Source organism: Nuphar pumila, chromosome 7, assembly GCF_984573655.1.
Source record: "Nuphar pumila chromosome 7, dmNupPumi1.hap1.1, whole genome shotgun sequence".
Classification (NCBI taxonomy): Eukaryota; Viridiplantae; Streptophyta; class Magnoliopsida; order Nymphaeales; family Nymphaeaceae; genus Nuphar; species Nuphar pumila.
In genome coordinates this window covers 99,567,541-99,594,388 of record NC_143255.1, presented here as the reverse complement: position 1 = coordinate 99,594,388, position 26,848 = coordinate 99,567,541, and the positions used below count along the sequence as shown (strand labels likewise).

Below are 26,848 nucleotides of genomic sequence, written 5' to 3'. Positions count from 1 at the left end.
TTCCCATGTAAGAGGTCAAAACTTTGTTTTGGAAAAAAGAATACAATTTCCTGAGGCTTTGAATTCCCACATCTAATATGACATACAAGCCACCTGGGATGATACCCTTACTGAAAGAAATCTATAAGATGCCAAATTTGGGATTTTATTTTATTTCATTTTCTTGAAGAATAAACTCTTTTGCAATGGACAAATCTGGTTCGGATCCACAACGGAGTAAGGCACCGGAGCGATAGGATGAATTGGCAAATTTGACTCATCAATCTCACCAGATTCTGGTAGGTATGCATGTGAATCAAACCGTTGTGTAGATTTCTTCTACCCTGAGGAAGAAGAGGGACTCCAAATTGCTCCTAATTGAAGGAAGTGTTGAGAATAGGTGGTTTAAGGTTAAACCTTCTTAGTTTTGAGGTTATTTGAATTATTTTTTAATAAGGGACCTAGAGGTAATTTATTCTTTTGGCCTCTCTCTATTTAACATAAAGAGCAGCCCTAATGTGTTTAACGAGTTCTATTTTTCATACTGTCGTCTCTCTCTCTCTCTCTCTCTCTCTCTCTCGGTTTCTGTATTTGCTTTCAGGGTGTCAACATGGTATCAGAGCCGTAGATCTCGAGAGTGTGATCGATCTACACAACACAGAAAAAAAAATCAAATAAAATTGAAAGAGGTGGAAACAGGTGTGTCGCTCCTTTTTTTTTCTTCTGTGATGACAGATCTTTGACACGATGAGTGTGTGTCCTTAAGATCTGCATATAAAAAGTTTTTTTTTGGTTGCTGAGAAAAAAAACCCAATCGAAAGTTTCTGGGTGTCGTGATCTCTATGCTTCTGCGTGCTCCTGTTATCGTGGGTTGTGAATCTAGTTGCCGAGTTCCCTGCTGAGTCGTGAAATGTTTTTATTCCAGCTATAACATGTTGTCATTTGTGGTGAATCTGGGTGCCGAGTTCCCTGCTGAGTCGTGAAATGTTTTCTTCCAGCTTTTCAGAACATGCTGTCATTTGTTGTGAATCTGGGTGTCGAGTTCTTCTCGAATATTATTTGGCTGTTCATTTTCAGAACATGAATATCAGCAGGCGTGATTCCTGCTGTGTCGTGAGTTTTTCAGTCGTAGCATGAGTGCTGCGAAAACAAATGTTAATAGCAATTTTTTTTTGGAAGCAGCAGGCTGTGTCGTAGTATTGGCAGGCGTGATTCCTGCTGTGTCGTGAGTTTTTCAATCGTAGCATGAGTGTTGCGAAAACAGATGTTAATAGCAAATTTTTTTTGGAAGCAGCAGGCTGTGTCGTAGTATTGGCCTGTGACAAGTTTCTTAATTAGAACTGCTGCTGTGTGGAAACATATGTTACGTGATTCTATTGTTTGGGCCATATCGTAGCATTGACTTATGAATTTTTTTTTTTGCTGCTGCTGTGTGGATACATTTGTCACCTGTCAAGGCTTCATTTCTGGTGTGACAACTTGTGTAGTCGTGGACTTGCCTGACGTGGGGTTATAACACCTGCTGTTCACGTGAGTAAGTCTGATTTTTTTTTTGCTGAAATAGGATTCCATAATCAGTATGGGTGAATCTTCGAAATGTGACTCCAAAACTGAACATATTGGGGAATATAAGGCTTTTGCAAATCCCTTCTCGTATGGTTCCTCTGTAAGGTTGAATGAAACTAACTATGCCAGGTGGTCCAGAACTTTTATGATGTCTGTATCTGGACATCGTAGAAAACATATTTTATTGGAAGATGAACCTAATGAAAAGATTGGAAAATATGTTACGTGGGATGAAGATAATGACATAGTTATGTCATGGATCATGAATAGTGTCGAACCCCATATTGCCGATGGTTTAATTTACTATCATACAACCAAACAGATGTGGGATAATCTTCGAGATACGTACTCACAAGAGACTAATGTGAGTCATATCCTGCAAGTCGAACAGGAGATATATAATTTGCAGCAGGGAGATCAAACCTTGGCCCAATATTATGCCTCTGTCAAAGCTGTGTTTGAAAGACTCAATGCTCACAGGCCTCTTTGTTGCTCGAAGCAAAAGGATCATCAAGAACAAACTATGGTTGCTCGGTTTCTTACAGGTCTCTCCTCAGAATTTTCTGTTGCAAAAGTTCAAATGTTGATTGGATCAGATGTACCTACTCTTGCTGAGGCATATAATCGTCTGAGTAGACTTGCGATCTCTCTTCCACAATCTCAGCCTGTGACTCAGTCATCTGCTCTTGTTGTCTCATCTGGTTTTGGGAGTGGAAATATTCAGAATATCAGAGGACGAGGTCGTGGACGAGGAATGGGGTGGCTGAGCGAAAACATCGGCACCTGCTTGATGTTGCCCGGACCATTATGATTCAATCCAATGTTCCTGCATTATATTGGGGTGATGCGATTACCACTGCTTGTTATCTGATCAACCGCATGCCTTCATCTTCTGTGGGTGATCAAATTCCATTACATATCCTAAAACCTAATGCCCCACTCTTCTCTTTCTCACCAAAAATATTTGGATGTGTTTGTTTTGTATACAAACTTGGTCCTGACCGTGATAAATTATCTGCTCAGGCTACAAAATGCATATTTATAGGTTATCCCAAAAATCAAAAGGCATATCGATGTTATGATCCTATTTCTCGCCGAGAGTATGTCAGTGCGGATGTATCTTTCTTGGAATCCACTCCATATTACTCTAGTACCGGTTCCCCGCTGCAGGTTGATCCAGCTGAGTCTTTTCCATTACCTATACCTCATTTTCCTTTGGAATTTGTGCCCTTATTACCGAACCAAACTTCATCCTCTTCCAAATTTCATAATCCTCCATTGGTATATATGCGTAGAGCTCCACCTCCTCAAGTGCCTTCATCTTCTTCTTCCCCTGAGGTAAGTTCTACTGACAATAGTGATCTTCATGATGATAACAGGCCTATTGCTCTACGAAAGGGGACACGACAATGCACCTTATATCCTATATCTCATTTTGTCTCCGATGCCAGAATTGGAAATTAGATGAAGTCCTGCTGAAACTATTACTCTGAACTATTAGCAGGCAGAGCTTGATAATCGCTGGAAGTTGGCTATGCAAGAAGAAATAGATGCTTTAGTATCTCAGCATACATGGGATCTAGTTGATTCCCCAACAGATGCTGACATTGTTAGATGTAAATGGGTATATACAATAAAGTACAAATCTGATGGTTCTATTGAAAGGTATAAGGCCAGATTAGCAGCAAAGGGGTATACTCAGATATATGGTATTGATTTCTTTGAAACCTTTTCTCCTATTGCACGGATGGGTACCATTCGTCTTGTTCTCTCAGTAGTTGTTCAACATGGTTGGAGCTTGTACCAATTAGATGTGAAAAATGCATTTCTATATGAGGATCTATCTGAGACCGTTTACATGCAACAACCTCCAGGATTTGAGGTTGAGGGGGAGTGTCAGAAGGTGTGTAGATTGAGAAAGGCGATTTATGGCCTAAAACAAAGTCCTCGTGCATGGTTTCAAAAGTTGTTTGAAGTGATGTCACGCTTTGGCTTTAATAGGTCAGCAACAGATCATACACTATTTATCAAGAAAACTGGCTCTGGCATAGTTGTTATGGTGGTATATGTGGATGACATCATTCTTACAGGAGATGATGAGAAAGCTATTGAAGCCACAAAGGCTCATCTTCAAAAACACTTTGTTACAAAAGACCTTGGTTCACTCAGGTATTTTCTGGGTATAGAAGTTGTCAGGAGCCGTGAAGGTATGGTGTTGTCTCAACGAAAGTATGTTCTTGACTTATTAAAGGAAACGGGAATGTTGGGAGCTAAACCAACAAATATTCCCATGGACTATAAAGTTCAGTTGTTTGAAGAAGGGTCAAAACCGATTGATAGCAAAAGCTATCGCTCCCTTGTAGGGAAGCTACTGTATGTAATTGTGACCAGGCCGGATATTGCTTTAGCAGTAAGCAAAGTTAGCCAGTTTAAGGACAAACCGACTGAGGTACACTGGAATGCAGCTATTATGATTCTCAGATATCTAAAATCTTCTCCTGGAAAGGAGTTATTGTAGGAAAGGTGGAACTCTGGAGATAGTGGCCTATTCTGATGCTGACTATGCAGGATCTGTAGTGGATAGAAAATCTACCACAGGATTCTGTGTGTTTCTGGGAGACAATTTGATTTCTTGGAGAAGTAAGAAACAAAATATGGTTTCTAGGTCGAGTGCAGAATCAGAATACCGGGCTATGGCCCAAACAACTGCAGAATTGATGTGGGTTCGTACTGTTCTTCATGACCTTCAGGTGAAGGTTTCCTCTCCTATGACCATGATGTGTGATAACAAGGCTGCAACATATATAGCGAACAATCCTGTCTTTCATGAGAGAACGAAGCACATTGAGGTGGATTGCCACTATGTAAGAGATATGGTTCAAACTGGACATATCACTACCAGATATCTAAAGTCGGAAGATCAAGTTGCAGATATGTTTACAAAACTCCTTGCTAGACCAAATTTCTCAAAATGTTGTGACAAGCTGAGCACGATTGATATCTATGCTCCAGCTTGAGAGGGAGTGTTGAGAATAGGTGGTTTAAGGTTAAACCTTCTTAGTTTGGAGGTTATTTGAATTATTTTTTAATAAGGGACCTAGAGGTAATTTATTCTTTTGGCCTCTCTCTATTTAACATAGAGAGCAGCCCTAATGTGTTTAACGAGTTCTATTTTTCATACTGCCGTCTCTCTCTCTCTCTCTCTCTCTATATATATATATATATATATATATATATATATATATATATCTGCCTCGGTTTCTGCATTTGCTTTCAGGGCGTCAACAGGAAGGAGCACGCCTTCAAATGAAATTCCAAAAAGTCCAAGTTTTGATTTCATCATCAAGCATGTAGCTCACAATACATGACATTGACTAGTATTTATACCCCCAATCCATACATGCAAATTGGATCCAAAATACACCCAAATACTCCAGATCCAACCCAAATACAAGTTACTACTACCCATGACTCTGACCCACATAGTCTCTTACAATCCCCAAACCAAACATATAACTATTCTGGACCGTGTCCGACTATAGGCTGCACCTACTACAAGGCTAGTGGGTCATAAGAAAATTGCATATTATCATCAGATAATAACTTAGTTCTGTTTATATGGTTCAAATTTAAAAACTGAGCTGGGCGGCAAAATAATATTCACAAAATTATGTACTTGACTTAGCAACTGCATCTGTTTTAGCCTAAACTAGGATCAAAATAGCATTTGCCCATCACTGCAGCCCAAAACTTCATTTTTAACAAGATCAACTTGAAACGATGCATATGTATAATTCGAGAGTAACCATCACATGAAGAAGCAATTAAAAAAAAACAATTTGTGACTACGCACCAGAATCTGCTGTTCAGCTGAAGTTACATCGGATAATCGATTTTCCTGCTTCATGGGATCTAGCAATCATCCATTGAGTTAATGTACATAGTCAAAACAATGGAGCAGATAAATACACCATAGTTCAGCACATAATACAGTAGTGCTATTGCTAGCAACCAGGCATTTGCAGAATGAGACTGACCTGTACGTTGTGTATCATTGTGTACAGCCTGGAATAGAACACATTAATATCAACAAAGAGAACATGAATCAAACCAAAGATGATAAAAGAAGTTCAAATAAAATCCACAAAAAGGAAGACATTAGGTAGTTCAGGTACAGAAATTGGTAGAAAGGCAGGACACCAAAAAAAGAAAAAATAAATTATCACATGAAAAACAATTGAAAATCATGAAAAAATAGTAAGTTCAAAAGGTAATGCACCAGAAGCAAGAACTATCAATAGAGGAAATGTTGAAATTAGATTGTGAAGACCATGATCAAAGAAAGCTAATATTCTATGGTTTGTAGCAAAACTATGCAAAGCTTAAATGCAATTATTGTCATGAAATGGCATGGAATTCAAGACTAAAGAAAGATTAAAAATAATAATTATTTTAATAACCAAAGCCAAATGCATTTGCAAAATGTATTTGGCCAAAGACAAAAAACAACAAAAACAATGCATAATCAAAAGCAATAACAAGGAATAAAATAAATAATTTGAATATTTACAAGTGAGTCCTCAATACAAACCATAGTCACCAGTATCACTCTTAGCAATTTCTTGGCAAGGTTTTTCTCACGAGTTTTGTTTTCAAAAACTTGTTTTTTCAAAGAAATATCGGGAAAATATCAAAAGTTTTAAATATCAAAAGCTTCCGCTTTCCGTATCATGTCCCGCATCCTAGTCTGGCAACCTTGGTACAAACACACTCACACACCCATCACTCTCTCAAAAACAAAATTAGGGATAAGCCTCATATATAAAAGGAGACCAAAAAGCTAGCCATTAGAAGAATCCATTGGCTAGTGCAACAGTTAGTTGGACCAGCCAAACAAAAATGCAAAAATAAAAATACAAAATAATCCTAATCTATCCTACAAGTACACACTAAGTATACTTATTCCCTAATAGGTAAAATTTATGTATGCCTTATCTAAAAGACAAATGCACAAAAAGGTATACTTCTACTAATACATAAGGAGAAATATTTATAAGTATACTTTAAGTATATACAAGAGTATACACATTAGAAATTTAGAACTGATATATATATATATATATATATATATATATATATATATATGGACAATTACCACCGCCCATCACATTTTGTATTACTGCATAAACCAATATGTCATTCTATGAAAGTGACAAAACAGGCAGAATCAACAAATTACAACTGTTTCCAGACAAGATAACATAGCATGCAAAAATTAAGACAATATAACCTATATTGAACTACATATCATAAAAAATGAGATGCCAAAAAAGTGAAACAGGCAGGTACAGCTTGTGGTAACACCATATGATACAAGTTGATATGATGCTTGCACATTCAATGAAACATCAGACACATCATGAATGATAGCAAACAAACTCCTAAAGACTCTTGAATGTCAAAAAGACTACATCTTGAACTGGGGATGTAGCTAGAGTGAAGTATACACAGGCCAAAAAGAAAAACCTTGTACAAGCTGAATATGAGAAATATATCCATTAACATTCTCCCTCAAGTTGGAGAGAAGATAATTTGTCATCCCCAAGGTTGCACCTGATTTGTTCAGGTCATAATCTTCCCATTGCTTTTGTGAGAACGTCAGCAACTTGAGAATGAGTATGCACATGAATGATCTGCAATAATTTACCTTTTCAATTATGGACTAACAATTAATATATATATATATATATATATATATATATATATATATATATATATATATATATATATATATATGTGCTTGGTTTTCTGGTACACAGTCTCAGAAGCAATTTGGATTGCCACCTTATTGTCGCAATACAATTCAACACATACCTTCACATCTATTCCCAACTCTCCAAGCATCTAATTGAGCAACAACCCTCCACAAAAATGATGTGTCATGGCTCTATATTCTGGTTCTGCATTGGCCTAGATATTGCTGCTTGTTTTCTGTTTTCTCATGACAATCGGTTTCCTCCTATGTCACACGGATGATCCATTTTGGCTCCCGAATCATGTCCCTTTATAAGACAATCATTTTGTCTGTATCCCTGTATTTGCAGCCATATTTATGTGGCATTAGGTTTCCTTCCATAAACGTGTAATATCCTGATGTAGACTTCCTATCCTCTAATGCTTCAAAGCTCAATCAACATTAGTGTATACCAGAGTTACCAGAAATGCCAAAGACACTGGGGAAGCGCACTTCCCCGAAGTGCATTTCGGAAGCGTGAAACATCGCATTTCCGAAACGTGCTGGGAAGCACAAAAAAGTTTTGGGAAGCGCGTTTCTCATTTTTGGGAAGCTCGCTTCTCCCTTTTTTCATTTTTTTTGTTTTTTTTTTCTCTTTTTTCGCTTCCCCCTCGCTTCCTAGGTCGCTTCCGGTTCACTTCCGAGACGATTCCTTATTCACTTCTACGTCGTCCCATGCTTCCCACTTCCTAACATTTTGAAAGTGCCTTGCTTCCCACTTCCTGCTCCTGCTTCCAACTCTGGTGCATACCTCATTATTGAAGTGACCATGATTAGTGTACCGAATTTCCTGCCAAAGATTTTACTTGAAATATCTCCAGATGAGAGGAATAATGCATGTAAGAGTGGTAACATTCATAAAGCAGTTCAATTGAGCTCTTTATCCTCTTATGACTTCGCATATCTATTTACCTCTAACAAATCCAATATGCATTTGCTTTGTCATACAAGGAATGCTTCTTGATGTAAGGACCTCTATGCTCAGAAAATATTGCAATTATCCTAGATCTTTGATGCCAAAGACTTTATGAAGATTATTCTTCAACTTTGATATTTTCTCTTCATCATCACCTATAACCAAAAATATCAACATAGGTGATTAATATAGACATTTTTTCCTTCTTCACAAAATGTGTACGGCTACTTGTACTCCTTTTATACCAAAATAAAATTACGGCTATTCTGAAATTTTCAAGCCAAGCTCTTGGATTGCTTTAACCCATAAATAACCTTTTTCAGTCTTGCATATTATCCCTTCCTCACTTGATGAGATGAATCCTAGGGGAAAAGACTTGTAGATTTACAAATTTAAATTCCAAGTAGAAAAGCACTTTCTGCATCTAATTGATGGAGATGTCTCCTCTGTAAGCAACCAAGCTTATGAGAACCCGTATAGATGTGAGTAGGCAATACCAAATTCTTGACTATAGCCTTTAATTACTGTGCCTTGTAAGGTTGTATCTCTTACTAGAGCTATCTGTCTTAAATTTAGTGTATACATCCACTTAAACTCCACTAATTTTCTTTTTGTAGACAAAGAGAAAATTTCTCCAGTGTTATTCTTCTAGAGCAATTCCATGTCAGTTAGTATAGCTTCTCTCCAATTAGAGTGTCTCATTGCTTCTTCCATATTCATAGGAATAAGATTGGACTCAGAGTTTGCAAAAATTTTACAAGCTATAGAAGTTCAATTATAGAAAACAAAATGACAAATTGGATGTGAAGTATAGAAATCTCTTCTTTCTATTACGAGTAACAGACAGTATAAATCAACAGAATAATTAAGAGTACTTTCTTGTATTTCTTCATCGGTATGCCCTATCAGAACCCAATTCTTGAGAGAATTCTTCATCTAGGGAAGTGGGAGGGCTTGACATAACAACATTTCCCTCCCTTAGTGTAAGCTTACATCTCCAAATCTATGTCAAATAGGCACTTGATTAGCATGTGTATCATGTGTCGACATGACACAACACTCGAACATCCCAAGATATTTCATGGACACAGTCAAACTAGGGTCCATTATATCATTAACGTTATCCTATTTCCATATATGATCTTGATTACTGTTTTATATTCACATGCATTATTTTAAAGATTGTGTTACATTTCAATTTCAACATACTTTTATTATTTGATGTTCTAATTATAGTGATTTAGAATTGTAGTTTAAGAGCTTGCACTTTAGATGATATTAATGTTCTATTGCTTTAGACTTTAGATTAAGAGTTTTATGTACAACACACATAAATTTGGGTGTCTGCTTAATCTGAAATTATAGATGTAATTTTTACAGCTTAGTAGAAAACATGTATTAGATTAAGCATTTTTCATGTCTAGATGCATAATTAGAGTGATCGAGAACCAATGATTGCACCAAAACTTGTTAAAATAGAAATTAAGGTTTCTCATCAAATTGATTCGATCTAAAACACATGTATATATATGGGTTTATCTAACATTAAAGCAGTTTTATTTAATATTAAATGCATTCAACTTATTAAAATGACTAAAATAACCTTAAAAGTAATGGCATTTTTTAAAATGCATGGTTTGGTTATTTTTTGGGCATTATGTGTCTTTCTATAGTACCCAGACACTTCATTTTGCCTTTCGTACCTGTGTCGACACGTGTATCCCTGTGTCGACAGAAGTATCCATGTGTCGACACGCATATCCCCATTTTACCTTCTGTACATACAAGTTTGTATTTAATTTATAATTATATTTTCAGTTTATAACTCTATATTTTCAATATATAATATATATTTTAGATATATCATATATATTTAGATTATATTCAGTTTATCTGAATTTATTTTGTATTTATGTGATATATATATATAGCAGTATCCTCGTACCCACATTTTTTGGAATTTCTCTGTCGTACCCTTTGTACCCGTACCTGCACCCTTACTCGTACCCAGGTGACATAGGTGTCTTTTGAATTTAGAGAAAAATCACAAGCCAAACACGTTTTTCAAAAAAGTAAAAAGTGAACTTTACAAATTTAGATATGCAAAATCAAAGTTACTTTTTTTACCCCAAAAAATAACCATGCATTTTAAATGTCATTACTTTAAAGGGCATTTTAATCATTTTAAAAAGTTGAATGCATTTAATGTTAAATACAACTAGTTTAATGTTAGATAAACCCTATATACATAAATATAATGTGTATGTGTGTGCCGTACCCACCAAACCAATACCCACACACGTATCTAAATGACACTCTATGATGTAGGAGAATTACCAATGCAGATATATGTTGAGTGTCATATCAGACATTTACACGCTGTTGCGGTGGCATTTTTGTCATTTTACACCCAACTGTGCATAGTTGTTATATTGTTCAGTCATAGGGGTATTCAAGGAATACCTAACCTCTAGGTGTAAGATCACGTGTTTTCGGATCTTAGTCAATTCATGAAAATTCCGAAATTTGGCTAAGTCTGGTAAGAAAATCGTTTGATGCTCGATTCCGAGACCGTTGTCTTAGAGTTTGGGTTTGACCCAGGTTTCATCGACAAGGTCGAGGCGAGCCAATCGGAACGTGGTAAAGAGTTTTAATTTCAACTTTTAAATTCAACCGAAATTCGGGTTATTTTCGGGCGAAATTCGGAATTTGATATTCATGTAATATATCATTGGATGTGCCTCGATATTCTGAGCGCAAAGGTATTTTACTTTTCCAAATTCGAGTTCTGGTTGGCCCGGAAATTGCATTTTTCTAAAATTTTAGCAGTTTGTTGAAACGGATCCGAAATTAGATCGGATTTCATCCAAGGCCTAGGATCCAAATTTTTGTGGATTTGGGTCCTAGTTAGGTCCTATAAAATCTGGATTTGATCCAAGTCTTAATCCAAATTTTTGTATGAGTATGGGTTTGGATCTTGGATCCAAATCCAAGCCCAACATTTTTATGGCTTTAAATTCAGCCAGAGCTTTAAATTGAGGTTTACATCATATAAAAAGTCTCCATGGTCAACATGACCAATTTTGGAAGCCTTTGAATAATTAAGAATAAGTAAATTCAAAAAAATACATTTATTAGTTTATTAAATTTTATTAATTTCGGGATTGGGTTAAGAGGGTTTAGGGTTAACCCTCTTCCCTAATTAAAAGGGGTCAAAAGTCAAAAAGAAAAAGGGATAGGAGTGCAAAATTCTGGAAACTCTCGTGCCAGTGCTGGTGCTGTCAGGCCTGGGCTGGGCCAGTGCTGGTGCTGTCAGGCCCCAGCCGACTGGGTTGGCTCAGTCATTCAGCCTGGAGGTTTAGCCCAGGGTTGACATACCTGATCCAGCTGACTGGAGTCAGCTAAATTTGTTTGGAACCCCAGCCGACGGGGTGGAAGTCTCATGCTGAAGCGAAACCCTGGTTCTTCAATGACATATAAACACGTGTTAAGAGTGGGTATTTCATCAGTTGCGTGTACTAGACCAGATTGTGCGAAAGGGGTAGGCTTGCACTTAATAAAAAATTTCATCTTTTGCCAGTCAGGTGGAGTGTGATAGGAATTTTGTGTTGGTATGTATGTAACATGTTAAAACAGAAGTAATGCAGTGATAATTGCACATACTTGAGAATAAACACACATTGATGTTTCTTTTAAGAAAACGTGCATCTACAAGCAAGTGTGTACATGATGAAAATAGGTAGTGGTTTACTTCACATATAACATGTCATGGTTTATGCATATGGTGCATCGATGATCGAAATGAATCGTCGAGGGCTTGATAAGCCCGAGCTATGGGATTGTTTTTCTTTATTCATTTCAATGCATTGCAAAGATCATGTTTTTTTTCTAATATTTCGTTTTATTGCACTGTTCTACATGTTTCCACGGGCCGGAGCCTTGTGATGGCTCTCGCAAGATAGATGTGATCTCTTATCCTTATTTTTGCATATGGTGTTTCAAAACTTAAGGAATTGATTTTTAATAAAAGGTAATAACAAAACAGTGTAATATACCTTCTGGGATCACCCATCTGGAGAATGGGGATCTTAGAGATCCGGTCTTGGCGAGACTGTGAGGATACAAAACTCCCTGTGCTTAATTTAGTCCCCTGAACCCGATATTGAGGTTACTTCTCCTGGCCACGGTTTTAAGGAGAGTCTGCCACTTTACCTAGGGGTGGTGTGTTTTGACACAGCTGTTGTTTTTTGTACCAAGAAAGTGACACTTGTGGGCATGGGGTGTCCCTTGTGTCCCCGATAGTAGATGTGGAGATCTAATGTTTCGAAGGTGATTCGGTCGAGGGCTAAGTTTGGAACCCAGTAATAAAATACAAATTGTGTGCTAAGCTACCCTTGGAACCTAAGTTGACCTCAGGGTTTGTACCCGTTTGGTGTATCCGCGGGCAACGGTAATTAAAAAGAGAAACTTAAAGTTGTATGCATTTAATAGGGCATGCATATGGAAACAAAAGACTTAAATGAAAGATAATAAAAGGATTCATGCACTGCACAAAAATCATGCATTTTCTTGTTATGCATTAGATCATGCATACTTTAATGGTTCACTCAATCAATACATGATGGTGACTGTGAAATGTTTATTTCTTGTTGCATGCTGAAGTTTTATTACTTGTTACTGCTTTACTGTCTTCACATGCTTAACATTTATGATTGTTGCATGAATAAATTCCTAAATGCTATAAATTGTCTTATATGTATTTCTCTCAATTGTGGCATGATGTCTTATCTTAACCATTTATCTCACTTGTTTCATTAAGAAGTAGCTGTGCTCAGGATTTCGATTCTGACATCCTACTTTATTGGTTTTTCGCAGAAACAAGTGATCAGTGAAGTCGACAGCTACTGGAAGGGCCCGAGAGTCACACTTGAGTGTTTGACAGCTTCATTGGTGGACAGAGTGGCTCTTCTTTTTGGTCTTTCAGTTTGGAAAGAAAGGAAAGTTGAGTCCTAGGTATGTTGTACCCTTCGAAGTCCTAGGACGTGTTGGAGAGACTGCATATCGGGTAGCACTTCCTCCTCAATTTTCGCAAATTCACGATGTTTTTCATGTCTCGATGTTGATAAAGTACGTACCTGACCCCTCACACGTGATTCACTATGAGGCGATCGAGGTACAACCTGACTTAACTACGACGAGAAGCAGATAGAGATTGTGGAACGTCAAGAAAAGGTGCTACGCAGTAGGACGATTCCGTTCGTGAAGGTGTGTAGGCAACATGATGGGCTAGATGAATGCACTTGGGAGCCTGAGGCAGATATGCATCAACACTACCCTCTTTTATTTGGTACGTTCTAATTTCGAGGACGAAATTCTTTTAAGGGGGTAGGGATGTAAGATCACGTATTTTCGGATCTTAGTCAATTCATGAAAATTCCGAAATTTGGCTGTCTGGTAAGAAAATCGTTTGAGGCTCGATTGCGAGACCGTTGTCTTAGAGTTTGGGTTTGACCCAGGTTTCATCGACAAGGTCGAGGCGAGCCAATCGGAATGTGGTAAAGAGTTTTAATTTCGACTTTTAAATTCAAGCGAAATTCAAGCGAAATTCGGGTTATTTTAGGGCGAAATTCGGAATTTGATATTCATGTAATATATCATTGGATGCACCTCGATATTCTGAGCACAAAGGTAATTTACTTTTCCAAATTCAAGTTCTGGTTGGCCTGGAAATCGCGTTTTTCTAAAATTTTAGCAGTTTGTTGAAACGGATCCGAAATTGGATCGGATTTCATCCAAGGCCTAGGATCCAAATTTTTGTGGATTTGGGTCCTAGTTAGGTCCTATAAAATCTGGACTTGATCCAAGTCTTAATCCAAATTTTTGTATGAGTATGGGTTTGGATCTTGGATCCAAATCCAAGCCCAACATTTTTATGGCTTTAAATTCAGCCAGAGTTTTAAATTGAGGTTTACATCATATAAAAAGTCTCCATGGTCAACATGACCAATTTTGGAAGCCTTTGAATAATTAAGAATAAGTAAATTCAAAAAAATAAATTTATTAGTTTATTAAATTTTATTAATTTCGGGATTGGGTTAAGAGGGTTTAGGGTTAACCCTCTTCCCTAATTAAAAGGGGTCAAAAGTCAAAAAGAAAAAGGGATAGGAGTCCAAAATTCTGGAAACTCTCTCCAGAGACTTTCCAGCCTATTTAAGAGAAGAGGGGGGGGGGGGGGCACGATAGCCCTTATCCCTCCTTTAGCTTTAGAAAAAAAAGGGAGAAACAGGAAAGGAGAGAAGAGAAAGGGGAGAAAGCTATGTCACACGGACTCGGCTAAGGAGGTGCCGCACCCGAGTCGACACGCCCCGACACGGGTGCGGACTCGGGTGCGGCTTCGGACTCGGCCCGGACTCGGTCAACGCCGAGTCGGACTCGGTCAACGCCGAGTCGGACTCGGTCAACGAGTCCAGGCCGAGTCCGTCCACATTTTGGACTCGGTCAACTTTGACCGAGTCCAAAAATGTCTCTAAAAAACTAATTTTTTATATTTTTTATTTAAAAAATATATATATAAAAAAGGCACTGTGACTGTGCACAGTGCACAGTCTTTGCAGTGTGCACTGTGCACAGTGCTGTGCCTGTGCACAGTCACAGTCTGTGACTGCACAGACACCTGTGGCATTTTAAAAATAAAATAAAATTATATATATATATATATATATATATATATATATATATATATATATATTTTTTGCCGAGTCCCCATGTCCAAAAATTTTAAAATTGTGCCGCACCCGTGTCGCACCCGCACCCGCACCCGCACCCATGTGACATAGGGAGAAAGAAAGGGGGAGTGGAGGAGGCAGAAGAAGAAGAGTGAAGGCAACGCAACTCAGCCCTAGCGCCTTCCGCAACCCCTATTCGTATTTTCCTATAAAGGTACGGGTACCCCTTCTTGAAACGAATGAGAAATCGGGTGGAGATTGGATTTCCATGCATCTTTTGATGGAAATCCATGGAGGAGCAGTGGATCCATGATTTTCCACTGATACCCATTTACATATTCTGTATTTTCATTGTTTTTTAACAATATATATATATATATATATATATAGATAATAATATGTATTCACCAAGTGTCTGCGTTGACACTGGTGCTGTTGTTTCTGACAGCATACACAGGCCCAAACTGGGCCTGTGTATATGTTGTTGGACCCAGCCGACAGGGTCGGCTGGGCTGGACTTACTCTTTTCAAAAAAAAAAAAATGTTTGATAATATATTGTTTCGATGTGTTGTGCTCTTTTGGGCCGAACCACGGCAGGCCCAGCTGACCCAGTCAGCTGGGTGCTGGCCTGTGATTTTCTGCCATTGAAAAAAAAAATCTTAAAACAAAATATCAATATGATTTTATTTCTGTCTGAGTATATTGTGGTTTTCCTGACAGCATACACAGGCCCAAACTGGGCCTGTGTATATGCTGTCAGACCCAGCCGACAGGGTCGGCTGGGCTGGGTGTTTTAGATAAGAAAAAAAAAAAATATATATATATATATATATATATTTTTATAATATAAAATAAAATATTTAACTATGGGTTTGCTGGGCTGTTTAACAAAGAAAAAGGAAAAGAAATTATAGTGAATCATGTTATATATATATATATATATATATATATATATATATATATATAAATGGGTGTTGGTCTCCTTGAAATTTCAAGTATACAGCGATGGCATGGAGGTTGTCTAGCCTTGACAGCATGCACAGGCCTGGGCTGGGCCAGTGCTGGTGCTGTCAGGCCCCAACCGACTGGGTTGGCTCAGTCATTCAGCTTGGAGGTTTAGCCCAGGGTTGACATACCTGATCCAGCTGACTGGAGTCAGCTAAATCTGTTTGGGACCCCAGCCGACGGGGTGGAAGTCTCATGCTGAAGCGAAACCCTGGTTCTTCAATGACATATAAACACGTGTTAAGAGTGGGTATTTCATCAGTTGCGTGTACTTGACCAGATTGTGCGAAAGGGGTAGGCTTGCACTTAATAAAAAATTTCATTTTTTGCCAGTCAGGTGGAGTGTGATAGGAATTTTGTGTTGGTATGTATGTAACATGTTAAAACAGAAGTAATGCAGTGATAATCGCACATACTTGAGAATAAACACACATTGATGTTTCTTTTAAGAAAACGTGCATCTACAAGCAGGTGTGCATATGATGAAAATAGGTAGTGGTTTACTTCACATATAACATGTCATGGTTTATGCATATGGTGCATCGATGATCGAAATGAATCGTCGAGGGCTTGATAAGCCAGACCTATGGGATTGCTTTTCTTTATTCATTTCAATGCATTGCAAAGATCATGTTTTTTTTCTAATATTTCGTTTTATTGCACTGTTCTACATGTTTCCACGGGCCGGAGTCCTGTGATGGCTCTCGCAAGATAGATGTGAGCTCTTATCCTTATTTTTGCAAATGGTGTTTCAAAACTTAAGAAATTGATTTTTAATAAAAGGTAATAATAAAACACAGTGTAATATACCTTCTGGGATCACCCATCTGGAGAATGGGGATCTTAGAGATCCGGTCTTGGGGAGACTGTGAGGATACAAAACTCCGTGTGCTTAATTTGGTCCCCTGAACCCGATATTGAGGTTACTTCTCCTGGCCACGGTTTTAAGGAGAGTCTGTCACTTTACCTAGGGGTGGTGTGTTTTGACACAGCTGTTGTTTTTTGTACCAAGAAAGTGACACTTGTGGGCATGGGTGTCCCTTGTGTCCCCGATAGTAGATGTGGAGATCTAATGTTTCGAAGGTGATTCGGTCGAGGGCTAAGTTTGAAACTCAGTAATAAAATACAAATTGTGTGTTAAGCTACCCTTGGAACCTAACTTGACATCGGGGTTTGTACCCGTTTGGTGTATCCTCAGGCAACAGTAATTAAAAAGAGAAACTTAAAGTTGTATGCATTTAATAGGGCATGCATATGGAAACAAAAGACTTAAATGAAAGATAATAAAAGGATTCATGCACTGCACAAAAATCATGCATTTTCTTGTTATGCATTAGATCATGCATACTTTAATGGTTCACTCAATCAATACATGATGGTGACTGTGAAATGTTTATTTCTTGTTGCATGCTGAAGTTTTATTACTTGTTACTGCTTTACTGTCTTCACATGCTTAACATTTATGATTGTTGCATGAATAAATTCCTAAATGCTATAAATTGTCTTATATGTATTTCTCTCAATTGTGGCATGATGTCTTATCTTAACCATTTATCTCACTTGTTTCATTAAGAAGTAGCCGTGCTCAGGATTTCGATTCTGACATCCTACTTTATTGGTTTTTCGCAGGAACAAGTGATCAGTGAAGTCGACAGCTACTGGAAGGGCCCGAGAGTCACACTGAGTGTTTGACAGCTTCATTGGTGGACAGTGTAATGAAATAAGCGGAAGTAACCAAGAATGCTAAAGCATTCACTATGTCCCACACGGACAAGTGCAACAAGCACAAGAGAGAAAATCCACTAAGGGATATACAAAGGGCCTTATAAAAAGGCTACACACATGAAAAATAATATCACTATTATTGAAGAGGAGCTCTCAAGAGCAATACAACATACATGGGGGGTTCCCCCTATTTATAAGAAGAGGAGGCCAAAGGGGCTCCCAATAGAGTCGTTGGGAGCCCCCAACGGTCACATATGTGACCGTTGGGGGCCCCAACGACTCCATTGTGGGGCCCCTTTTCGGTATCCAAAAAATACAAAAATAAAATTAAAAAGAAAAATAAAAAATAGTGAAATACGAGAAACAAAATAAGTACCCCTATGGGGTACTTTGTGAAATGACCATAATACCCCTATCGGGTATTATGGTATTATTACATATGTTTTAACACCCCCCCTCAAACTTTACGGGGGAATGACCGAAAGTTTGCCAAGGAGGAACAAGAAGCGAGGAGCAGGCAGGGCTTTGGTGAAGAAATCGGCAAGTTGATATTCTGAAGTGACATATGGCAGTGTTACTGTCCCACGAAGATATTCATCACGTACATAATGACAATCCATTTCAATATGTTTCGTCCTCTCATGGAAAGTGTGGTTGCTAGCAATGTAGATAGCACTTTTGTTGTCGCAACAAAGCTTCGAAACCCCGGTAATTTCGACTCCCATATCTTGAAGAAGACTTCGAAGCCACACCAGCTCCATTGTAGTGGTTGCCATAGCCCTGTATTCTGCTTCAGTAGAAGACAATGAGACTTTCTGCTGTTTCTTGCACCTCCAAGCAATTAGCGAATCTCCTAGGAACACACAAAAGCCAGTAGTTGAGATTCGATCATTTGGGTTTCCTCCCCAGTCAACATCAGTATAAGCTAGTAAATCTAAGGAAGAGATTGAGGATAGGAATAGCCCTTTAGTCAAAGTATTTTTAATATATCGAATGATCCGGAGCACAGCACTCATATGCACAGATGTAGGAGCATGCTGAAATTGGCTTGCAGAGTGCACAGCATGAGCAATATCGGGCCTGGTGATAGTCAGATAGGTGAGGGAGCCTATGAGTTGCCTGTAGGGCGTAGGATCGTCCAGCAGAACTCCATCCTCCAGTCGTAGTTTAGCATTGATAACCTCGGGAGTCTCCACCTTTTTATCATCTGAAATCCCAGATTTGGAACATATGTCGGCAGCAAGCTTCATCTGTGACAGTATATACCCTCGAGGAGAGTATGCAACTTCTATACCAAGAAAGTACCTGAGAAAACCCAGATCAGACATATCAAAATTATGTTTTAACATATTTTTAACTTTAAGAATACCGCTTTCATCATTGCCAGTGATGAAAAGAGCAGTGTCAGTATAACATGAGCGAAATCCCAATTGTAACATGATAGCACTAAATCTATCATACCAAGCCTTAGGGGCTTGTTTAAGACCATATAAGGCTTTTAATAACCGAAGGGTTTGACCTTGGTTAACACTGATTCCCGGCGGAGGGTCCATATATACTTCTTCATTCAACTGACCATTAAGAAAGGCATTTTTAACATCTAATTGGAATATAGGCCATTTCTTAGATGATGCTACCGCAATTAAAGTTCTAACGCTTGTCATGCGAGCCACGGGAGCAAAAGTCTCCTCATAAATCGATGCCATATTCTTGTGAGTATCCCTTAGCAACTAATCTAGCTTTATAGCGCTCTAGGGAACCATCACTTTTTGTTTTGACTTTGTAGACCCATCGACATCCTATAGCTTTCTTATTTGGAGGAAGGTGAACTATTTCCCAAGTTTTAGCTTTATTTAAAGCATCTAGTTCAACTTTCATTGCTTCAACCCAATGAGGTATACTTTTTGCTTGATTATAATGGAAGGGTTCATAGTAAGAATGCAAGGCTATTAGACAAGCTCTATATTTAGGTGAAAGAGTTTCATATGAGACAAACCTATTAGGTGGAATTGATTCTCTAGAAGAACGCCTAAGGGAGGTTTCTTCTAGGGGTTCATTAAGCCGCAAGAATTTTTCTAAAGCACTAATAGGTTGGGCTTCCTCATGCCGAGTGTATACTTGGAGATTGTCACCATTAGTTGGTGATACATCATCATCATGAGAATCATGAGTATTTTCTAAAATTTCCGGATGACTCAAAGAGTCATCATTTGAATCTTCTAAAAGATCATTGATAAAATATAATCAATTTCATTTGATTTTTCCAATATGTCAAATCCATTTTCATCTTCTAAAAAGGTTACATCTTTGGAGACAAATAACTTATTGTTTTTATGATCAAAGCATCTATAGCCTTTTTTATTTTCACCATATCCTAAAAATACACATTCTATTGCTTTAGGTGACAATTTATCTCTTTTATGTAAAAGAACAAAGCATTTACACCCAAAAATCCGAAGACGATTGTAGTCGGGTGTCATATTAAAAAGTTTTTCATAAGGAGAGATATTATTCAATTTTGAAGATGGCATCCTATTGATTAAATAGGTGGAGGTTAACACGGCTTCGGCCCAAAAATTTTTAGGAATATTTTTAGAAATGAGTAAGGATCTAGTGGTTTCCAAAATATGCCTATGTTTTCTTTCCGCTAGACCGTTTTGTTGAGGAGTTCTTGGGCAAGATTTTTGATGACAAATGCCATGTTGTTTTAGATATGCTTGAAAATCATTTGATAAGTACTCTCCACCCGAATCGGATCTAAGAATGGATATTTGACTTTGAAATTGATTTTGAATTTTTGCATGGAATTCTTTAAAGAAGTTAAAAACTTCCGATTAAAAGTTAAGAAAATAAATCCATACATATCTAGTATAATCATCAATAAAAGTAACATAATATGAATAACCACCTTTAGATAGAACCGGAGATGGCCCCCAAACATCGGAATGCACCAATTCAAAAGGTCTTGTTGTCACAAAGGATCTAATAGGAAAAGGAGTAGACTTCATTTTGCCAAAAATGCAATCTTTGCAATTGATATCTTTTTCTTTACAAAACTTGTGTCCAAAAGGAAAAAGATACATTTTAGAGTAACTTGGATGTCCAAGCCTTTTATGCCAAGTTTCAATATTTTTGTCTTGGACATAAGTACAAAATGAGGTATTTGGAAGTATTAAATTATCCATAAAATAAAGGTCTCCCTTCCTATGGCCTTGCCCAATCCACTTCCCGGACCGGAGATCCTGCACAAAGCACCCTTGGGATGAGAAAGATATTTCACATCCATGGTCGGCTATTTGAGAAACGGAAAAGAGGTTAAGATTTAATTTTGGAACTATTCTAACTTTTGGAACAAGGAAATTTTGAACATTTTTAGAATCAAGAGTTCCAACACCACTTATTTTGAGAAAAGTTCCATCGGCCGTAGAGACACAAGACATTTTTGAATTGGTGTGCACATTGGTTAATGCATTTTCATGAGGGGTCATGTGAAAAGAAGCTCCGAAATCTAAAATCCAAGAGTACGTACCGGGAGGTGATGATGAGGCAATGGCGGCACCGGAGGTGGAAGAAGTGACCTTTAAAATTTGTTGAAGAGCCAAGGAGATTTGTCCAAGAGTATCTTTGAGATCCCCGTTCTTGCCGTCATCTTCTTTGGTGGTGGATTCTTCAACGGAAGCCACCTTTGGCTTGAATGCTCCATTTAGCTTTGGGCAAACGGGTTTAATATGTCCCGGCTCATAACAATGGTGACATATAATCATTTTTCTTCCACCACTCCCTTGCTTACCAAAATGAGGTGGTTTGTATGTTTTAACATGATTGCCGGGTTTAGATACGGCAAGAACTTCCTCTATGCTTTTACCCATGCTATGCCTAGTCTCTTCTTGAGTAATCTCGTCAATAGCTTCTTCTAAGGGAGGAAACGTGGATCTATGGAGAAGTGAGGATCTCACTTGTTCAAATTCGGGACGAAGCCCAAATAAAAATTGAAACAATCTATCTTGTTCCATTTGTTTTTGTCTTAGAACCACATCCTCCATAGATACCCATTTAGGCTCTAAAAGAGCCAATTCATCCCACAAAGGATTTAGAGCACTATAGTAATCTTGTATGCTCATGTCTCCTTGTTTTGTGGTTCTTACTTTTTCTTGCAAGAAATAAGCTCTTGCAAGATCCTTTTGGGTAAACATACCCTTCATAAAAAACCAAACTTCATTTGCCCGGCGGAATTTTGCAATATTTGCACATACCTTAAGTTCGACATTATTCATAAACCATGCTAGGATTTTTGCATGGTTGCTCTCCCAATCTTCCATTTGATGATTATAATCTTCAATGGCCTTAAGACGAGCATCGCCTTCAAGTGCTTTCTCTTGATCTCCTTCCATCTTTGTGAGCTTAAGTTGGGGTTCCGGAACGGTTCCCATTACATAACCCCAAAGCTTCTTGCCTTTGAGATTATTCTCCATTGCGGATGCCCACATCATGTAATTTTTTCCATTGAGTTTGAATAATAGATCGATCTTGACTTCCATTGCTACACAAGGAAGATGTGAGAAAGAAAGGAAGTAGAGAGAGACAAGATTTTACCTTTAGAAGATCTTATGGCTTTGATACCATGTAATGAAATAAGCGGAAGTAACCAAGAATGCTAAAGCATTCACTATGTCCCACACGGACAAGTGCAACAAGCACAAGAGAGAAAATCCACTAAGGGATATACAAAGGGCCTTATAAAAAGGCTACACACATGAAAAATAATATCACTATTATTGAAGAGGAGCTCTCAAGAGCAATACAACATACATGGGGGGTTCCCCCTATTTATAAGAAGAGGAGGCCAAAGGGGCTCCCAATAGAGTCGTTGGGAGCCCCCAACGGTCACATATGTGACCGTTGGGGGCCCCAACGACTCCATTGTGGGGCCCCTTTTCGGTATCCAAAAAATACAAAAATAAAATTAAAAATAAAAATAAAAAATAGTGAAATACGAGAAACAAAATAAGTACCCCTATGGGGTACTTTGTGAAATGACCATAATACCCCTATCGGGTATTATGGTATTATTACATATGTTTTAACAGACAGAGTGACTCTTCTTTTTGGTCTTTCAGTCTAGTGTTCTTTTCATTTACTTATTTCCGTCAGTGGTTACGTTATTTTCTATTGAGTAGAACACTGCTCTTGAGATTAATTCTTAACTCTTGAATAAAGAAATTGGTTTGGTTTTTATGGATGATAATTGCAATTTCGTTTGTGGTGTTTGCCTATCCAGTTGGAGTTGGAACTGTGAGGACCTCGGGTCTCTGGGAAGTTTTCCGCACTGTTTTAAAAAAAAAAATATCGCATTTTCAAAGGGGATGAGTTGGGGTCGTTACACTAGGTGTAATATATGTTTTGATATGTGAATGAAATGAAAAGTACAATTTTCCTCTCTCTTATGTTGCTTCTGCATTTGTTTTCTTTCCTTCTTATTTTCCCTTAACTGAGGGTTCATTGCACAATAAAAATGTAGAACTAAGGTACTTTAGAATATGGACAATAAAAAAAATAACATTAAAAGTCCACTTTAACAAGACTCAATTCTTGAACCATTGTGCAAGGCAGAAGATAAAGAAAGCAAAACAAAAGCAAAAAAAAGGAAGCATGCAAAAAGATCATAAGTCATATCATATAGTACAATACAAGATACCAAATGAATAACAAATACCGAACAGAACTGGATACACAAGCAAAAACTAAAGACTAACCAGTGTTCTTGACTGAAGTGATTGTTGCAGATTATTTTTTTCATCTAATAGTTTGGCTATCTCTTTATCTTTCATCTCAACCATCTTATCAGCCATATCACGAAATGAATCATGCTCTTCCTACAAGTCATGAATAAAGTAATTACAGAACTTATAGTAACAGAGGGAAACCCTTAAATGTATAATGATAAATGGTTAAATCAAATTTAATGTACCTTTAATTGTTTGCATTGCAGTTTGAGGCTTTCTAGCTCTTTCTGCAGGTCTCCTTCAGATACTTCATTCACTTGTGCTTCCAATGCCTCACATTTAGCTTCAAGTTGCCATAAAAGATGTGAGCACATGTGCTTTTTCAGCACACTGATGAGAAACAGAGTAAAGTAAGAAATTATTCATTTTAATGCTCACATTGCCAAGTTTCTTCCACATTTTCAAGGCTCCGTTGCCATGCTTCTTTCTCAGCCAGATAAAGAGATTTAGTAGAATTAAGGTTTGCTTCCATATCACTTATTCTTTTCTCAGCAGTGCTAAGAGCTCTATCTCTGAAATGAACAAAGGTTTAAATTCGGAAACAGTGGTGTCAACATGAAGAAAATCATAACTCAGCAAATGCATCAATCTGCAGAAGAAATTATGAAGAAAAAAGAAACAAAATTTGTTACAGAAAAATTAAAATTGATAGAACTATTCAGAATATAGAAAAGCTTCATTTATCTTGGCTTCATAGTGAAGGTTATGATCAGCAATTAGTAACCATCAAAACTCATAGCAAACGGGCATAGCTGCAGAATTATTTAAATGAAATTCTGTTTTCATCACAAGAAGCACTGGTCAGTGGGCAGAGAAGACAAAAGAATCTATTTGAACTTGCGAACAATACAAGGCTTACAGTCAATGTCTGCAAATAAATCCATGCTATCAATATGTCAATATCCATTGTTCACGTACTATTAAATTGCATCCAATTAAAACTGAACTAAATGATTGGAGATAAAATGCATCTTCATCGTTTTGCATCACTTTGAAGAGGTTCCTATCCAAAAATGAGTAAAAAAAAATGCTTCACATCCAGTCATTGCCATGACAATAGATTTGACACACCCAATTTCTTCTAGTGGGGGGGGGGGGGGGGGAAGCAGCAGTTTGGGTTGGGCCAATGGTAAAGCTAAGAGCCTAAGAGAGCTACAATAGTTATTGATGTATAATAGGGGTATATCAGTCAGGTTACACAAAGTTGTTGCTTGCTATGTACATTAGTCACCTAGTAACATATCCTCGAAGACAAAGGCATTTTATACAAAGTATTCCATTAACAAAGACCATTTCCCCATATGTTTAACATCTCCTTGAAGTTAAAACTGGATATGATACAAATTTTAAAATATGCAAAAAGATCAGTTGATATAAAAAGCTCAGTGCTGTCCAACTTTTCAATTAAACAAGACATACACAACTTATTTGGTTACTTCCCTCAATAACGTAGAGAGAATAACTAAGGAGGAAAAACAAACTAAGCTGCAAATGTGTCACAGCTTAAAAATAAAAATCCATTATAATATATTGTCTGTGCATAATAAAGGAAACCATAGGCAGCCCCTTACAAATTCAGAAAAATCATGTTGTTGGTATAGCATATTTCCATGAATTAAATCATTCAAGCACCCCATGGACATAAAACCAACTGTTGCATATATGACAAGAAGACAATTTCATTGACAAAAAATGAGATGCATTTTATGGAAATTGTAAAATATTAGTAAGGCAAACAATCTTAAATAAAGAAATTAAGCCAAGCTAAAAAAATAACAGTTTTGGGAAATCGATTTGAAATTCTTAGGTGATAATGAGGTAGAGAAGCTTAAGACAAAAAATTAACTAAAACACAAGCAACAATTAAGATCATTTCACCTATAGCCATATTCAGATTGTGGCTTCAAGACCTACAACATAACCAAATGAATTCAAGTCTCTAAAACAGTGTAATTGAATGCTACACTTCGATGCCACCAATAGCAATTTATGCATGCATTCCTTATATTAAATCATAGTTTACCTTGCTTCAATTTCTTTTTCATGGTTAGCATGAACATCATTGAGATCTTGAAGGGCACGATCCCTTTCCAGTGTTGCCAGTACAATTTCTTTCTCTGCTTCCTAAGATACATAATAGATCAGAAAGCAGAAAATAAAATAGGGTGGTTAGAGAGAGAGTCTGTGTGTGTGTGTCCATCTATCTATCTATCTATCTATCTATCTATCTATCTATCTATCTATCTATCTATCTATCTATCTATATATATATATCATGTATGTATGTATGCATGTGTAGGCATGTCAACTGTTGAAATATGAAACAGAAATGCAATGCAATGAAAACACTATACCTTCACAGATGCCTCAAGAGATTGAACTAGCTCTGTCTCCTTAGATGCAGATAGCTCCGCATCCTTTTTCTGAAGAAGAGCATGTGCACGAACCTTGTAAGAGGAAAATTCCTTTTCTAGGATGCTAACCTGGAAGAATTGACAATAGGCTAACATGATTAGAAATATACATTAGATATTTAGCACATGAAAAGAATATAACTTTTGCAAGTAATATGAGGCTGAGAAATATAAGTTCTTTAAAGATTTCAACAGAGATGCTCACATTTATATTTATCGAGATGACCTATCGAAGGTCTTCAGATAAAAGTTAATCACATGAATTTGTTAGACCTAGCCATTAGTGCTATGTTTGTAATTCAATTAATAAAAATGTTCATTAATGATGTGAATATAACATTGCAAATTGCAACATCTGGTTGCACAGTACCATTATCGTGGTTGCATTATAATAAAGGCATGATCCTCCATCTCCGACACTAGGGAGAAACACTCACAGCTAATTCCTTCTCTTGACTGTGCCACTATGTTTCGCTTCTTCAAGAAACACAAAGACCAAGAGGAGTCAAAGCTTTAAACCTCAACCAGCATGGTCAAAGGCTAATTCCTTCTCTTGACTGTGCCACTATGTTTTGCTTCTTCAAGAAACACAAATACCAAGAGGAGTCAAAGCTTTAAACCTCAACCAGCATGGTCAAAGGCCCCTATGTGCTCCCGATCTTATACTAAAATACCACAAACACAAAAACACCACAGATACAATAAAATGCTCTATATATGAAGTAAATTGTCAATTATGAATTAAAAGTATGAAAAATAAAATATGTTAAAGATATATAACTACAATTAATAACCAAAATGTATATAGGTAATGTTAAAATATATATATTGTTGATGTCCTGTTATAAATATACTAGCTAGTATGTATCATACTATTTAGCTAGTATATGTATTATATATATTATATTAAGTATAAGATGATTTTCTGTATTTTTTTATT

The 26,848-nt window shown here is 37.3% G+C and overlaps 1 protein-coding gene across 1 annotated transcript in view; it reads right to left on the bottom strand.

Annotated features, from left to right (window-relative positions):
* LOC149832616 (protein GRIP-like) overlaps positions 1–26,848 on the bottom strand; it is a 174,143-nt gene that overhangs the window by 8,513 nt on the left and 138,782 nt on the right. The window contains exons 10-16 of the mRNA XM_090014605.1: positions 25,849–25,977; positions 25,518–25,618; positions 23,873–24,006; positions 23,680–23,777; positions 23,465–23,584; positions 5,583–5,610; positions 5,399–5,457 (exon numbers count right to left, since the gene is read on the bottom strand). Coding sequence (XP_089870731.1) covers positions 5,399–5,457; positions 5,583–5,610; positions 23,465–23,584; positions 23,680–23,777; positions 23,873–24,006; positions 25,518–25,618; positions 25,849–25,977 — 669 coding nt within the window. The remainder of the gene's footprint in view (positions 1–5,398; positions 5,458–5,582; positions 5,611–23,464; positions 23,585–23,679; positions 23,778–23,872; positions 24,007–25,517; positions 25,619–25,848; positions 25,978–26,848) is intronic.